Raw genomic sequence first — 18,304 nt, 5'->3', positions numbered from 1 at the left:
CACTCAATAAATGAAAGTCACATCAACATAAAAGGCCAAAAGCATTTTCAATGGAATTCTACAGTACTGTTTCATGATTAGAATTATTCCATGCATTTACCTATTGCTTGAGTTAAATCTATCACTGGTATTCGAGAAACAGGAGTCAGTTGGCTGAAGAGCTGTAGAGTTAGGTCAGTAGTGGATAGGGAAGTAAATCCTTTTAGCAACAGCTGCTGTAACCCCGAGAAGTTCGTCCATTTCAGCTGCCCTTGTAGTTTTTCAAGTTTTTCCCTAGTTTCCGTTTTATCCAAAGGAAGATGAATCAGAAGTTTAGTTAACAATCGCTGTGCCATTTGGTATTCAAACTCAAAATCTGACTCCATCAGTGCTACAGCAGACCAGAAAATAGTGGCCAAAAGATTCATGGGATTATTAATATTGGTTGGGTCAATTATACTGTCTTTAAGAGAGGATGAGCTTCGGGTTTTTGACACAATGACTTGTTGTCCATTTGCCTGGATTCTGTCCAATGTAGCACTACGAGGAGGATCAGAGGATCTGTCTGAAACACCAAACTTCTTTGGCACAGAAAAGCTCCTCTGGTGTCTACTGCGTTCGGCAGTAATTCCACCGCTGTTCAATATGCCTGATGTTAGATTTAGCTGCCCAGTGCTCTTCCGGCTTGATGCCAGTTTGGTATTCATCATAAAATCAGGAGAGGATGACCTGATCAAAACAAAATAAGAAATGAATATAGCATGATTCATAGCGAATTACTTCTAGGTGCACAAAGTAATTCTGATTGCAAAAAACATTCCTTATTTACACTTCCATTATTTATGTTGATTGTAAATATATGTATCAATCTGTCTGTTATGTATTTCAACTTGGCAAAGCTGAAAGAGTAATTTGCATCAGCAGGACCCCTTTTAAATAATTATGGTTAAATCAGGCACTTTTTTTTTGCTTCTCTTGATCTTGCAGAAGTTAATTTAGAGTTTCTTCACACTATTTTGCTCTGTGACTCCTCCAAGCCAATTCCCTGTTTATACCATCAGTATTCATTATTTAAACAACACTATTTTTTCAAAATTTTGAGAAACAATTAAAAAGTTAGAGTTAATCATATTTCTTCATACCTGATTTTTTAAAAGGGTGCTGATACGTAAACTTACTTCATAAGATACAGGTTCTATAAGAGATTGTGTCCAATTTCAGATGCCTTACTTTAGGAAGGATATCACGGCCATGAAAGAGATGTAGAAGAAAATCACTAAGATGATCCCAGGGCTGAAAGACTTTAATTATGAAGAGACTAGAGAAACTGGAGCTTTTTTCAATAGAACAATGAAGGCTAAGAGGTGATCTAATGGAGCTATTCAAAATTATGCAACATTTTGAAGTAAATTGTGAAAAACTATTTTCATTGGTCAGTGAGTTGGTAACTAGAGGGCATCAATTTAAAATCATCGACAAAAGAATGAAGGGAGAGGAAACCAGTTTTTTTTTAATGCAGAGGCTTGTTAAGACATGAATGCCTTATTGGAAACAGCGGTAGAAACATAATCCATTAAAGCTTTTAAAAAGGAAAGATAATTATTTGTAAAATAAAATTTAAAAGGACATGGCGAAGAGCAGGGGAATGGACTAATTGGATCACTCTTTCAAACAGCTGGCACAGGTCTGATAGGCTGAATGAGCTCCTTCTGTAATGTAAAAATCTATATATTACATAATAGTATCATAAACCAACATAGGATTTGTTTGATCTCCAATTCTATGTTAAAATAGAACATATGCTTAATGTTTGAGTCCTTACGCTAGAATATGTTGCTAACAAGGGATGATGCTGTTAAATATACTCCTGATGAAGCAAACCTCAAATGATATCCATGCAGTAAATAGTCTGCGATACTAATTTTCTTCCCTCACTAATATTTTGTCGACCCTTTCCCTCCTCTCCTGAAGGCATTGACTCCTTTCTGGGGTACAGTTCTACGGATGCTGGGTGCTCTCCTGTGCCTCACCCAAGTGGCCATTATTCATGTGCGACCCTGGTCAGTGAATGTTAACAGATTGCTTGACTGTGCAGTCCTCACAGTGGAGCCTGATTGTGTTCTGGCCCAACATTCATGCACAAACGCACACACATCCAGTAGGGGCTGCTGCATAGTGATCAAGAATGGGAACTGTCACCATTTTCCCCTCCCTAACCAGGAGCACCGAGACCAATTGTAACAGCCCTACTACTGTTATCTCAGGACTTATTGGATTAAAGTGGCTGAACCATTGGGAGCATTCATAGTGTGAATGCTTTAATCCTTGGGCCATATTAATGAAATCACCTATCCTATTCTTATTTTTGGTAATCTGAAGTACAACACTGATTAATATTCTTTAAAGGAATTTATGCATGGTTTGGCATTTCCAGCTTTCAAATTATATTTGGAAACATCACAACATTCGTACAAAAAAAATTCCCAAGTTATCCAGGCTCAGTCTATCCACTCTCTGTATCCATACTATGCAAAATCTCCCAAACAGGCTAGAAACAATCTTCACCATCTTAGGCTGATTCATGTACTGTAGCAGTGCCTTAACTGCTGGAGGAACACACAAGTACACAGCCAACTGCACAGCCAATTTACTCACAATGTTAGATAACTTAGTAACAGGCAACTGTGAAAGCTGTAAGAAAAACTGATACATTTTTCTTATAGATAAAACAGCTGCAATGATCCCTTATTCTGTTTCTCTGCTTTAGATCCTCCCATGCAATGCACTGGTTCTGGACAAAAATGCAGATGGGGCCTGCTCCCCCCATGTCAATCTATAATCAGTCATTAATCTATATTATCTGTAATCTTCTTTGGTAGCCAATGTTTTATCTCATGGAGCCTTTATAAAGACTTTTTAATATTCCCACATTTTATATAGTGCTTATAAAGACTTTTAAAATTATATTCATTAGTACAGCCTTTATAAAAGCTGTACAAATTTCTGTCCCCATATTTGTGGCCACTTACTTTTAAGAAGCTGCATCCCTCTTAATTTTCCAAAATTGCAATGTCAGCAGCTCTATTTCCTATTCTCCTACCCCCTCTAGTGAGCTCCCAGTACTAGACCCAATATGGGCTCGGATCCCATCTGCATATATCTGAATATATTAAATCATTTGCGTAAGAAATCCTGTGAAGTTAGTATTTGGTCAAAGCAGTGGGTGGTAAAGCATCACACTGGAGTCCTGCTGCTTTAGTTCTGGAACAAAAATATTTTCCTTGAAATATCATACCATACATTTAAGACATCACATAATGTTCTGTAAGGGGTAAAAAGATCTTACCGAGACAGAACAGCTAACAGATCACTGTTCTTCAAACAATCTGCCAAATTGTCAATGCCTGATTCCAGTGTAAGGAGTGCTTCCATTACGTAACCCTAGCATAACATAAGTCATAATAATATTTAAAATTAGAGTTTTGTAAGTAGCACTTTCTTATAAGTACAACTTGACAGATTCCACTGAATCTTTTTTTTCTAATAATTACACTTCTAAATAAATTGGAAAGTCTTGAGGATTATACTACTGAGAAAAGCTTGATGAATAATTATCATAGAGCAGTTAGAGGTTCCAAAATTCAGCAGGAAATTTTTCGGAGAGGGGATTGATCACCTTCAAAGGTGACCAAATAGCACCTTCGGGAGATGCAACGTTCCATGGAGCACAAACTTCAGCTAGAAATGGAATGCTAGTATTTATTATATTGGAGAATTCTAACTTCACTTTTCAACTTAAACATTTTTAAAATAGTGAAAACCCAAATATATTTAATAATGTGTTGTGTGATTTTGTAAACACAGTAATAGTTAATAGAACTATGTTATTGTGCACAATGAATATGAATGGATATGAATCCTTCCTAATGTAATAGACTTTTAGTTTCATAAATGAGACCGGATCAAAAGCAATGAATTTGAGAATAAATTTAGTGTAATCTCATGGGTGTTAGTCAAACCTATAATACTTGGTGGTGAGATATTCAGTATTCTGTTTATAACATTTAAGCATGTGATTACCAGTAGATTTGTAGATTTTTTTTTAAACCAGTCTTTACATTTCCTGCTTCTTCAATCCAGAGGCAGGGAGCTCCTGGCAACTCTCAAGGAAGGGAGTTGGATAGAATAATGAAGCCAATCATTGTCAACTATATTATGAACAGTGGGCACCAGAATTCTCGTTTTGATAATAGTGACAGAAGCGCAGGAAGTGGATTGTCATTTGACCCATCAAGCCTGTTTCTGCCACACACTCTGCATGACTTCTTTTCAAAAAAATATGTTGCCTTAAGTTCTTGAGCAGATATTAAAATAATCATATAAACCATGTGTACAGCCAAAAACTGAAAGACAATTACAAATTATAGTAGCTTACTGTGAGCGTGACCCAAAACCATCTGCCCAGAAGAAATTCAAGCCACAATGATATTTATTTTCAGTTTTTAAAAACAGTAGTAAGCCCAAGTGGCATGTGTGAGCCCAGACGGTGATGTTTGCTGGCTACTTGAACTTGGTGGTATCAGCCAAGCTTGACCTTATTCTCACTTGACATCCACAGAAGTACGTTTTCCAGAAGGATTCAATGTACAGTGGTTAAGAGCTTTTGCAAACGCTAGCTGAGGAGACTAAAGCCAATTACAGTGTATACTTAGTTACTCAAGTTGAAACCAGAAATCAAATCTGAGACCTTCTTGGTTTGCATGTCTCAGTCCCACACCAGGCACGCAGTGTATGTAACCACTGAACCTTGAGGGAAAATGTTCAAAATTCTAGTTTCTGTTACTGTAACTTACGGAGCGTTGTATCAGCCATGAAAAGTGTACCTGAACCTCATCACCATGTTCTCCTATAACTTCTACCAGCCTTGAAAGTAGGTCCGATAAGGCATGTGCAGACAGAGGTTGCTTCAAAGCCCTGAAGATTTGGAACGAGCGACCTGCATAATGCCTTGAAGAGCTAGAAAGTGCTGTTTGTAGAGCAACCTCACTCAATCGCTGTTCCATACAGCACCCTAGGAAAAATGGGGAGATATTATATTTTAACTATTATAAAAAGTTACAATTTTAATAAATAAGGACTGCAAACAATATCAAAAACATTATTGTAAATTAAGTAACAATGTAGAAAAAACACTAATTTCTCATAAATGAAAAATAAGCCTTGACTTTAACTAGGTTAATTGGGTGGGCTAGGACAGGCAACAGCCCACCCTGACCTTGGCAGTGTGACCGTCATCTGCAAGCCCAGACAGCCTCCCATCCAAAACTGGCAGGAAGCAGCACATTGAGGTAGGGGTTCCAACTCAAGTGAGCTTCCATTTCTCTACTTCTGGATGTCATGTATATATGACCATTAAAAAAATATTTTTTGTCCTATGTTACAGTAAGCATCTGTAATATATTAAATTCATTATGTGGGGCATATATTTCATCAAGTTCCTATGAGCAAACCTCTTTCAAGTACCTGAAGTATCTTTAGGTGGTGCTGCAAGGAGTTTTCAATGAAAGGTTGTTACATAGGGCTCATGGGTTTGGGGTAATATATTATCAGGGATAGAGGATTTTTCAAAGGACAGAAAACAGAGAACATGAATAAACGGGTGATTTTCAGGTTGTCAGACTGTTATTAGTAGGTGCCCCAAGAATCAGCGCTGGAGCCCTAGCTATTTAAAGTCTATATTAATGACTTGGGTGAAGGGACCAAGTGCAATGTTTGCTGACATAATAAAGCTAGGCGGAAAGTAAGCCGTGAGGAGGACACAAAGAGTGCAAAAGGTTATAGACAGGTTAAGTGAGTGAGCAAGAAGATGGCAGAAGGAGTATTATGTGGGGAAATGTGAGGTTATTTACTTTGGTAGATACAGAAAATGTTTCTAATGGTGAGAAACTATCAAATGTTGGTATTCAGAGGGATTTGAGCGTCCTTGTACACGAAACACAGAAAGTTAACATGCAGGTACTGCAAGCAATTAGTTAGGGAAATGGTATGTTGGCCTTTATTGTAAGGGGGTTGGAGTACAAGAGTAAGAGGGCTCATAATTTGTTTCCCCAGAAAATGGGCGCAGGGATCGTGATGCACTGTCAACCCACTAACTTTGGGCTGCCTACTGATTAACATGATTGTGGCATTCAGCTCAGCGCTGAATGTGCTACTGAGTGGCTGAATGTTCAGCAGAGTTGTGCGAGGCTAGCACCAATTAAAGCTACTCTGCACTTCTTAGAGGCAGTCTGCACCTCTTAAAGGGGAGGTGCATTCTATCTGCAGCAGGTCATTCAACTGGCTGGGGAATATAGTGAGAGCAGGAAAAAAAACGATGATGTCACAACAGGCGAGAGAGCAAACTCCAAGGTTCTCCGATGCAGCACTGGAGGCCTTGGCCAACATGAGGAGAGAGGTCCTGTTTCCAATTAGGGGCCAGGAGGCCCTCTCGGTAAATACGTAAAATCCAATCGGAGCAGATTGGTGATCATTTTCCAACAGTCTATCGATTCGGGATCAGTTCCTGTGGACTGGAGGGTAGCTAATGTAACACCACTTTTAAAAAGGGAGGGAGAGAGAAAGCGGGTAATTATAGACCGGTTAGCCTGACATCAGTGGTGAGGAAAATGTTGGAATCAATTTATTAAGGATGAAATAGCAGCGCATTTGGAAAGCAGTGACAGGATTGGTCCAAGTCAGTATGGATTTATGAAGAGGAAATCGTGCTTGATAAATCTTCTGGAATTTTTTGAGGATGTAACCACTAGAGTGTACAAGGGAGAACCTGTGGATGTGGTGTATTTGGACTTTCAGAAGGCTTTTGACAAGGTCCCACACAAGAGACTGGTGTGCAAAATCAAAGCACATGATATTGGGGGTATTATACTGACGTGGATAGAGAACTGGTTGGCAGACAGAAAGCAGAGAGTCGGGATAAACAGGTCCTTTTCACAATGGCAGGCAGTGACCAGTGAAGTGCCGCAGGGCTCAGTGCTGGGACCCCAGCTCTTTACAATATACATCAATGATTTGGATGAAGGAATTGAGTGTAATATTTCCAAGTTTGCAGATGACACTGGATGGTGGTGTGAGCTGTGAGGGGGATGCTAAGAGGCTGCAGGGTGACTTGGACAGATTAGGTAAGTGGGCAAATGCACGGCAGTTGCAGTATAATGTGGATAAATGTGAGGTTATCCACTTTGGGGGCAAAAACACGAAGACAGAATATTATCTGAATGGTGGTAGATTAGGAAAAGGGGCGGTGCAACGAGATCTGGGTGTCATGGTTCATCAGTCATTGAAAGTTGGCATACAGGTACAGCAGGCGGTAAGGAAGGCAAATGGTATGTTGGCCTTCATAACTAGGGGATTTGAGTATAGGAGCAGGGAGGTCTTACTGCAGTTGTACAGGGCCTTGGTGAGGCCTCACCTGGAATATTATGTTCAATTTTTGGTCTCCTAATCTGAGGAAGGACATTCTTGCTATTGAGGGGGTGCAGCGAAGGTTCACCAGACTGATTCCCGGGATGGCCGGACTGACATATGAGGAGAGACTGGATCAACTGGGCCTTTATACACTGGAGTTTAGAAGGATGAGAGGGGATCTCATAGAAACATACAAGATTCTGACGGGACAGGACAGGTTAGATGCGGGTAGATTGTTCCCGATGTTGGGGAAGTCCAGAACCAGGAGACAATCACAATCTGGCCACTCAACATACTTCCGGTGCGTGCTCCTAACGCCCGCCCTACTGCTCGCACCAAGATGTCGGGTCGGGGCGGGGTGGGGCGGTGGGTCGGTTCGGGATGGCGGGACTGCAGGTCAGGGCAGCGGCGCAGGTCAAAAAAGTATGATACTATCCCACAGGTTCAAGGAGTCTGCGCATGCGCGGAAGGATAGGGGCCGAGTTCAGATGGACGGTGGTGCGCATGCGTAGGCGTCGGGGGCGGAGTCCAGAGTGCGCAGGTGCAGAAGGATGCACAAAAAACAAGTACAAATAATTACTCTGTAAACTAAATGGTACAATTTTAAAGGGCCTGCAGGAAGAGAGAGACCCGGGAGTGTATGCATACAAGTCTTTGAAGGTGGCAGGACAAATTGAGAACACTGTTAAAAAAGAAAAGAGGATCCTTGGCTTTATAAATAGAGGCACATCAAACAAAAGCCAGGAAGTTATGCTAAACCTTAATAAAACATGGGGGGCTGCAATTGCCCCCCTCCTAAGGTCCATTACCTAAGAGCCGATAATGGGGCGCTAAGGCCTTTCCGACCGGGGGCAGGCGGATGGGCCAACCCATCAGAAATGGCCCCGGGCCGAGAGCAACGGAAACAGGTTTCCGCCCCGCCCGTGTTCCCGCGTCAAGCACGTGGTGAGCCCTTACAGCCCGGCAGCGACCCCTTTCCGCCCCGTGAGGGAAACTGCCCTGTGGAAGCGGATCGGCTGCCGGTTGGTGCCCCGACAGCTTTTCTCAGTGGGAAGCTGCCAGTGGCTGGCGGCGCATCTGTCCTTAAAGGGGAGGACACTCACCACGGCTGCCATGTTTTATTAAGGTTTAGCATAACTTCCTGGCTTTTGTTTGATGTGCCTCTATTTATAAAGCCAAGGATCCTCTTTTCTTTTTTAACAGTGTTCTCAATTTGTCCTGCCACCTTCAAAGACTTGTATGCATACACTCCCGGGTCTCTCTCTTCCTGCAGGCCCTTTAAAATTGTACCATTTAGTTTACAGAGTAATTATTTGTACTTGTTTTTTGTGCATCCTTCTGCACCTGCGCACTCTGGACTCCGCCCCCGACGCCTACGCATGCGCACCACCGTCTATCTGAACTCGGCCCCTATCCTTCCGCGCATGTGCAGACTCCTTGAACCTGTGGGATAGTATCATACTTTTTTGACCTGCGCCGCTACCCTGACCTGCAGTCCCGCCATCCCGAACCGACCCACCGCCCCACCCCGCCCCGACCCGACATCTTGGTGGCCACAGGTTCGGCCGAGCCGCCAACAGGCAGCCTGGCACCGGGCTGTTGGCCCGGCCGAAACCCTCCCTGGGCGCCACTAAAGTGGTTGTAGAGCTTGTAACAGCCCTCCCCTTGAACTGAAGGGGAGGGACGTTGCTACGCGCTGATCACACCGCCTGCCTTCCGTCCCGCTCCCAACCCGCCCCAAGCACTGCCCGGAAAAATGAAAAAATTTAAAGATGCCAATTTCACTCTACTCTCCGCTCCAAGAATTGGGACGGAGAATAATCATTTATTTCAAAATGTGCGCCCCGTTTGGGGCAGATTGCAATTTTGGCCCCCGGGTCTCCAGCTGGAATACTGTGGCCTATTCTGGGCACCACACTTTCGGAAGGATGTCAAGGCCGAGGACGGGGTGCAGAGGAGATTTACTAGAATGGTACCAGTGAATGAAAGATTTCAGCTATGTAGAGAGACTAGAGAAAATGGGGTTGTTTTCCTTAGAGTAGGGAATGTTAAGGGGAAATTTGATAGAGGTGTTCAAATAGAGTAAATATGGCGGAGCTGTTTCCAGTCGCAGAAAAGTTAGTAACAAGGGGACACAGATTTAAGCGAATTGGCAAAGAAACCAGAGCTGACAAGAAGAAAAATATTATGCAGCATGTTGTTATGGTCTGGAATGCACTGCCTGAAAATGTGGTGGAAGCAGAATTAATAATAACTTTCAAAAGAGAATTAGATAAATGCTTGAAAAGGAAAAAATTGCAGGGCTATGGAGAAAGAGCTGGGGAGTGGGACTAATTGGACAGCTCTTTCAAAGAGCTAGCACAGATACAATAGGCTAAATGACCTCCTTCTCTAGCTGTATCATTCTATGATTCCGTGATAAATATGAAAATGTATAATCATTGATTTTACATACGTTTAATATTGCTGGAACTGTAAATTTCTTGAAATAGTAAAGTAAAATACCTGATTTCACATCTTTGAATACAGACACAACGTGACGTAGGAAGTTGGTTAGCTCTTCAGCACTTTTAGAATTGTGGTTTTTTGGAGTAATGTCTTCATGGCACCAAAGAGGTCCAAATGTCCTATACAAAACAACTTTATTCTGTAACTGAGTCTATTAAAAACCATGTAATTCACATTTTGGACTCTTGCGATCTGCATTCAGAACCATGTAATCACTTCAGTCATAAGTGTATTGATATAAATTATGTTCTAAAATTAAAATATTGTAGCGTTTGGTTTTACTGTTCATTAACTTAATTTACAGGATAAGGAGAGCGTGGAAGAATACTTTCAGTATAAAATACTTACCAGTTTATGTAGAAATGAACATCTACCTTTTAAAATATATAGGGTAGACTTTGACTGCGTTTTAGATAGCTACCCAATAATCTCAATGGCAGGCCTGGTCCATTTTGAGGGCCAGGCCTCATTAGCATAGGGCTGGTGAGCAGTGGGCGAAAAATGAATGCTCCAGGGCAGTGCGCTGTCTTTGCACCGCCGCAATAATGGTTACCACAAAAATAAAATAAAACTTACTTGCTGGTCTCTTCTGCGGCTGGACCACTAGTTGGTATTGTGCGGAGATTGTACGGTGCCCGGTCCACCTTGTATTATCCTAAAATGGCAGTCAGGGGTCCTATGCATACTATAGGATCCCTATTTGCTTAATACAAGACCCTACCTCCTTACTCTGTCACAGGGGAAGATAGGAATGGCCGCAACATCAGCAGAAACAAGCCAGGTAAGTAGGCCTTACAATCTCCTCTGTAGTCCATTTTATTATTGTATTGTTTTGGATCCTCGCTTCAATCTGGTTCAATTACACAGATTACACGTGTGTCAAGGAAAGATCAGTGTCTGGGACTGACCTGAGCACCTAAACCATATAAAGTTAGTGTTAACAGTGTGCAGTTGACAAACTTTTCCAGATCAATCAAACACTGCTTTTCCAGTTTTGCCAGGCAACCACTCCCTGAGATGGTCACTACATCACTGTAATAGCTCCCTGGTGTAAGAGGAGATCTGAAATGGTTTATTTCATGGTATGGGGGCAATGAATCAATAATGAAAATAAATTTCTCCCACAAAGAAGTTCTTTTTTCCAAATAATTGTGTGTTCCACTTGAGGTACCTCGCCCATCAGTATCAAACACTTTCAGATTAGTTCCAGCACAATTAGATAAAAGAGTAAAGCTTCCTCTATGCTTGTCCAACAATGTGTTTAAGCCCCCAACAAATAACAGCAACTCTCATTGCATTTCAGCATTATATTTTCCAATTTTCCACACGAGCATCTGTAGTTTGAGTGAAATTGATACTTTGGTACCAAGTTAGAAGTTTTGTGATGAGTAGCCTAATGGAAAAAGACAGACTGATGAAGTGGCCAATTTAAACTTGGATTGCCACTGCCTAAACTCATTAAAAATAGGATTCTCAAAGACTTAGAAGTGACTTGGGAAGTTTTACCACGTGAAAGGCACTATATAAATACAAGTTGTTGTTGTTATCACTCTGGTCTGGATTTCAAATCAAGTCACTGACTCTGAAAGTAAGTGCTTGACCTACCAGTGGATGTGGTGTATTTGGACTTCCAGAAGATATTTGACAAGGTGCCACATAAAAGGTTACTACACAAGATAAAAGTTCACGGGTTTGGGGGTAATACATTAACATGGATTGAGGATTGGCTAACTAACAGAAAACAGAGAGTAGGGATAAATGGCTCATTCTCGGATTGGCAATCAGTAACCAGTGGGGTGCCGCAGGGATCAATGCTGGAACCCCAACTATTTACAATCGATATTAACGACTTGGAGGAGGGGACTGAGTGGAACGTAGCCAAGTTTGCCGACGATACAAAGATGGGAGGAAAAGCAATGTGTGAGGAGGACACAAAAAATCTGCAAAAGGACATAGACAGGCTAAGTGAATGGGCAAAAATTTGGCAGATGGAGTATAATGTTGGAAAGTGTGAGGTCATGCACTTCGGCAGAAAAAAAATCAAAGTGCAAGTTATTTTTTAAATGGAGAAAGATTGCAAAGTGCTGCAGTACAGCAGGACCTGGGGGTACTTGTGCATGAAACACAAAAGATTAGTATGCAGGTACAGCAAGTGATCAGGAAGGCTAATAGAATCTTGGCCTTTATTGCAAAGGGGATGGAGTATAAAAGCAGGTAAGTCTTGTTACAGTTGCACAGGATATTGGTGAGGCCACACCTGGAATACTGCATGCAGTTTTTGTTTCCATATTTACAAAAGGATATACTTGCTTCGGAGGTAGTTCAGAGAAGGTTCATAAGGTTGATTCCAGAGATAAGGGAGTTGACTTATGAGGAAAGGTTGAGTAGGTAGGGTTTCTACTCATTGGAATTCAGAAGAATGAGAGGTGATCTTATCGAAATCTATAAGATAATAAGGGGGCTTGACAAGGTGGATGCAGAGAGGATGTTTCCACTGATAGCGGAGACTAGAACTAGAGGGCATGGCCTTAGAATAAGATCCAAAACTAAGATGAGGAGAAATTTCTTCTCTCAGAGGGTTGTGGATCTGTGAAATTCGTTGCCTCAGAGAGCTGTGGAAGCTGGAACATTGAATAAATTTAAGACAGAAATAGACAGTTTCTTAAACACTAAGGGAATAAGGGGTTATGGAGAGCAGGCAGGGAAGTGGACCTGAGTCCATGATCGGATCAGCCATGATCGTATTAAATGACGGAGCAGGTTCGAGGGGCCGTATGGCCTACTCCTGCTCCTATTTCTTATGTTCTTATTTTCTACTACATCACAAAGACCTGCAATATCATCAATATTAATTTTCATGGTTATATTTTGAGGTAAGTTTTTTTTGTATTTTATATAACCTCGGCAAGTACTGTAAATGCGATTGATGCGGCATTCAGCAGAGCGGCACCTGGCAGGGCCTATCTGGCTGCGTTCGCGAAAACTGTGGCTGCCCAAAGTTCACCAGCAGGAATGTATGCGAATTCTCCGTGTTGGCATTGTGGGGGAAATCATCGGCACCAGCAGTGCCGATTTAAGCAATATAGTTGCAAAGGCTGTCTGAGAGTGGGGCATCTCCAGTACATGTCTGCAGATGAGCAAGCGGGCTGCGACACATCACGTGGAGGCTGAGAGCCAGACTAGCGCAGATCCGGATACTCAATATGAGTTGCCGGAGGAGGAAGTGTATGGATTGTACTTCATAACCAAGAGTAAACCACTTTTGATTAATGTGAAGTTTAATGGGATACCGGTATCAATGGAACTGAACACAGGGGCGAGTCAATCGATCATGAACGAGAGGGCATTTTATAAGCTGTGGGATACTAAGACTGTGAGGCCCAGGCTGAGCCCTGTTAACGCCAAGCTGCGCACGTACAACAAAGAACTGATAAAGGTGATTGGCAGTGCACAAATTAATGTGTCATATAATGGTGCGGTTCACGAGTTACCGCTGTGGATTGTTCCAGGCAATGGCCCAATGCTGCTCGGCAGGAGCTGGTTGAAGAAAATCAGATGCGACTGGAACGACATAAAGGCGTTGTCATCGGAGGAAGATACATGTGCCCAAGTATTGAGCAAGTTCCTCTCGCTGTTCGAACCGGGTATCGGCAACTTCACAGGAGCCAAGGTGCAGATCCACGTGGACTCAGATGCAAGACTGTCCATCAGAAAGCTCGGTCAGTGCCGTATATGATGAGGGAGAAGGTCAAAATTGAACTGGACAGACTCCAGCATGAAGGGATCATATCACCGGTCGAATTTAATGAATGGGCCAGCCCCATTGTTCCTGTGCTGAAAAGTGATGGCACAGTCAGAATCTGTGGAGACTACAAGGCTACGATCAACAGGGTTTCGAAATAAGATCAGTACCCGATACCGAAGGCTGATGATTTGTTTGCGAAGCTAGCTGGAGGGAAGTTGTTCACAAAACTGTACTTGACGTCGGCCTATATGACACAGGAGTTGGTCGAGACGTCGAAGAAACTTACGTGCATTAACACGAATAAAGGACTGTTTATTTACCACAGGTGCCCGTTTGGAATTCGCTTGACTGCAGCAATATTCCAGAGGAATATGGAAAGTCTACTGAAGTACGTTCACAGAACCGTCATGTTCCAATATGACATCCTAATCACCGGTCGTGACTCCAAGGAACATCTGAATAACCTGGAAGAGGTTCTTCTGTGTTTGGATAGAGTGGGACTCAGATTGAAACGCTCGAAGTGCGTCTTCATGGCACCGGAAGTTGAATTCCTCGGGAGGAAAATCACCGCTGATGTCATCAGACCTACTGATGTGAAAACCAAGGCCATCAAGAATGCAGCCAAGCCGCAGAATGTGACGGAGCTGCATTCGTTCCTGGGTCTACTCAACTACTTTGGTAACTTGCTACCTAAATTGAGCACCTTACTAGAACCACTGCATATGCTATTGGGAAAAGGTGACAACTCGGTGCTGGGCGCATTGCAAGACAGAGCTTTCGAGAAAGCTACCAATCTGCTTTGCTCGAACAAGCTGCTGGTATATTATGACCCATGTAAACATTTAGTTTTGGCCTGTGACGCTTCGTCATATGGAATTGGTTGCGTATGAGTCGGGGAAACTTCAACCTGTCCTGTATGCATCCAAAAGTTTGTCTAAAGCGGAAAGAGCCTACAGCATCATCGAAAAAGAAGTTTTAGTGTGTGTTGTCTGGTGTTAAAAAGATGCATCAATACCTGTTTGGTCTGAGGTTCGAATTAGAGACTGATCACAAGTCGCTCATTTATTGTTTTCCGAGAGCAAAGGTATCAATACCAACGCTTCATCCTGCATCCAAAGGTGGGCGCTGACATTATCTGCCTTTGATTATGTCATTCGCCACAGACCTGGCACAGAGAATTGTGCCGATGCTTTGAGCCGGTTGCCGTTGCCCACACTGGAGGTGGAAACGCCACAACCAGCGGATCTAATGTTAATCATGGATGCTTTTGAGAGTGAAGGAGCCCTGTCACGGCTCTCCAGCCACGCATTCATCTGTCCTATCCTCCTATTTCTGTACTCACTGGCACGTGGCACCGAGAGTAATCAGGAGATTAATACCTTTGAGGTCCTGCTTTTTAATCTCTCTCATAGCTCCCTAAAATCTGCCTGCAGTACCTCATCCCTCTTTCTACCTATGTAATTGATACTGATATGGACCACAACCTCTGGCTGTTCCCCCTCTCTGCCCCCAGAATGCCCTGCAGCCGCTCATTGACATCCTTGACCCTGGCACCAGGGAGGCAACATACCATCCTGGAGTCATGTCAGCTACCTTAACTATCGAATCTCCTACCACTATTGCTCTTCCACTCTTCTTCCTCCCCCCCCACCCGCCCCCCCCCCCTCCCCGGCCCATGCAGCTGAGCCACCCGTGGTGCCGTGGACTTAACTCTGGCTGCACTCCCCAGAGGAAGCATTACCTCCACCAGTACTCAGAACAGAATACTGGTTGGAGAGCGAGATGGACTCGGGGGTCTCCTGCACTACCTACCTGGTCCTCCTCTTCTGTGTGGTGGTCACCTACTTCCTCCCCGCCTGCACATTCTTAAGCAGAGGGGTGGCCTCCTCTAGAAACGTGATACCCACGAAGTTCTCAGCCTCGCGGATGCACCGCCGTGACTTCAGCCGCCGCTCAAGCTCCGAAACCCGGAGCTCCATTTGATGTAGCTGCTGACACTTCCTGCACATGTGGTCGTCCAGGCTACGCGAAGCGTCCAGGACTTCCCACGTTACAGGATGTGCACTCCACGGGACTGAGCTGCCCGGCTATGCCTCCAGTTATTTGACTATGAACTAAACTGTGAACTATGAACTATTTGACTATGAAATAACTCTTGGTGGTGGGAATCTTACAGGGAGCACATCATGGATTGGAAATGACCGCTGATCCATGATAATGGATTGGGGTTGTGGAAAAATCGGCATGGCAAGTGGAAATCCTACCCCACCAGAACTTGGCTCCGGAGGGGTGCAGCTGTCCTTGAAATTGAAAGTACTCCTTCCAAGATATTGTTTCCCATTAATATACAACAATTATTACTTAATTACATAACAAATTAGTTTGTTAAGCAATAAAAAATACAGCTTTCAGTATGGATACAATTCTAAAAAAGGGCCAAGCATTTTCAAATCCTGTGTCTGGAAATGTTCACATCAGTTTTTAACTATTTTCTCTTGACTGAACTTCTGAAAACAAATGTAATCAAACTGTAGATGGCACTGTTCAATCATGCTGTATGGCTCAAGACAACAATAGGGCTTCTACATTAGTCTTTTAAATTGGATTTCAGGAGCCCAGCACCCATGAAGCAACTCGAGCATTTATGCTGCTAAATCTGGTTTCCATAGGCTAGTGGCAAACTTGTAGATCCAGTTTTAGCTATGGAAACTGGATTTAACAGCATAAATATCAGGGACAGGTTTATGGGCTGCAAAAGCAAAGGTGATTCGTTAATTTTTAAATCTCTCCTCTGCCACCATAGCAACACTGGCTGCCAATGGTGTTCCTATCACCCAGCATTGCTAGGCCATATTTGGGTGGATGTATTGTACATCCCATATCAATTCTGGCAGAAAATCCTGAAAGTACCAGAGGACAGCGTGGAGCTGGCAGAGCAGCTTTGGGGAAGTTTTCCAGCACATTCTGGTGGCGTTTTGCAGGGAGGTCAGTATAAAACCAATGAAAATTCCTGCCCAAAATATTAAAAGAACAGCAAACTTTGTGGTTTGTCAGACAGACTGGCAAGTATTAAAGTGTATGTACATTGCCTTACTTTGACCATTTTCAGTTTCCTCTCTCTCAAAGTTCAAATCAAGAATTGGTTGCCTTTCCTCTGTTCATAGTCTGCATAGGGTTTTCTTTAATTATTGGAAGGATTTGGTTGTTACCAGAATTCTTTGATTTCCTGTAATAAGATTTGGGTTGAATTTGGAACAAATGGAATGTGCGAATGCAATGCGAGGCCATGTTATTTGCCTGTCTTTTTCCATTAATGGAAATAATATGTATGCTAATTATTTTAACTTAAGGATGTGTCTATTTCTATTAAATGAATTGCAGCCCTTTCTCTGATTGGCTCTCCATTATCCCATGACCTATTGCTGATTGGTCACCTTGGAGGATAAGCCACACCCTGAAGTTTCTCTGGAATGTGTGAATGGAACCTTCCAGCCTAACTTTGCACATTGTAACATGATCCATTTTGACTTCAGAAGTCAAAAAGGACACATCCCTTCCCCAGCCAAAGTCCCTTATCCCAGCACAAATGCTGCCTCCCCCAGCTGAAGTCCCTCCTTACACCAGCGCAAGTGCATGACCTTAAACCTCTCCCCCACCCCACCATAGATGGGGCATCGTGTATGAATTGTTAACAGGTTTATTAGGTGTGAAGTGAATATTGACAGTGTCATGACTTCTGAATTTCATCCATTCCAACCATGTCCCTTGTAGGGGGTTGTAAGAATGTGATCCATCTTCCCTGAGTTCCCTCTCTCCCCTCTGATTCCCCCCCCCCCCCCTGGTGGCCAGGCTCTCTCGCTCTCCTACCCGCCCCCCCCCAGTCTCTGTCTCCCCCCCACCCCCCACACCCCCAGTCTCTCTCTCTCCCCCCAGTCTCTCTCTCTCCCTCCCACCCCAGTCTTTCTCTCTCTCTCCCACTCCAGTCTCTCTGTCTCTCTCTCCCTCCCCCCAAATCTCTCTCTTACCCCCCACCACCTCCAAGTCTCTCTCTCTCTCTTCCCCCCCCCCCATGTCTATCTCTCCCCGAGTTTCTCTCTCTCTTCCTTCCCCCCAGTCTCTCTCTCTCCCTCCCCCCCAGCCTCTCTCTCTCTCTCTCTCCCCCCAGTCTTCCTCTCTCCCTCCCCTCCAGTCTCTCTCTCCCCCCCCCCCAGTCTCCCTCTCTCTTCCACCCCCCTCGGCCGCCCGCCGCTTCTCCAGCCCTGCTCTCGGCCGCCCGCTGCTTTTCTCCCCGCTGGTCCTCTCGGCCACCCGCTGCTGCTCTCGGTCGCCCGTGGGCTCTCTTGGGGCCAGGTGGATCAGAGGCCCGGTGCTGCAGTGGAGGCAACAAACATGGTCGACGGATCGGAGGATGGATCAGCGCTGCAGATGATCAGAAGCTCACTCGACACAGTGGAGGCAACGTGCTGTTCGGGGCCGGTGGGGGGGAAATGGGCGGAGGGAAGGCGCATGCGCAGAAAAGGGTTAGTGGAAATTGCACTGGGGGTGGGGGCAGAGTCGGAGAACTCTCGCTTAAGCGAGAGTTAGGACAAATAATCACTCCGTTAATTT

The 18,304-nt window shown here is 43.8% G+C and overlaps 1 protein-coding gene across 2 annotated transcripts in view; it reads right to left on the bottom strand.

Annotated features, from left to right (window-relative positions):
• The window catches only part of fryb (furry homolog b (Drosophila)), a 439,334-nt gene that overhangs the window by 100,233 nt on the left and 320,797 nt on the right, over nucleotides 1-18,304 (bottom strand). For both annotated transcript variants that reach the window (XM_070892324.1, XM_070892325.1), the window contains exons 41-44: nucleotides 9,949-10,070; nucleotides 4,863-5,050; nucleotides 3,326-3,420; nucleotides 101-708 (exon numbers count right to left, since the gene is read on the bottom strand). In XM_070892324.1, the coding sequence (XP_070748425.1) occupies nucleotides 101-708; nucleotides 3,326-3,420; nucleotides 4,863-5,050; nucleotides 9,949-10,070 (1,013 nt within the window). The remainder of the gene's footprint in view (nucleotides 1-100; nucleotides 709-3,325; nucleotides 3,421-4,862; nucleotides 5,051-9,948; nucleotides 10,071-18,304) is intronic.

This window comes from Pristiophorus japonicus, chromosome 10 (assembly GCF_044704955.1).
Source record: "Pristiophorus japonicus isolate sPriJap1 chromosome 10, sPriJap1.hap1, whole genome shotgun sequence".
Lineage (NCBI taxonomy): Eukaryota > Metazoa > Chordata > Chondrichthyes > Pristiophoridae > Pristiophorus > Pristiophorus japonicus.
The sequence above is the reverse complement of the archived record's forward strand: the minus strand, read 5'-3'. Positions and strand labels throughout refer to the sequence as shown.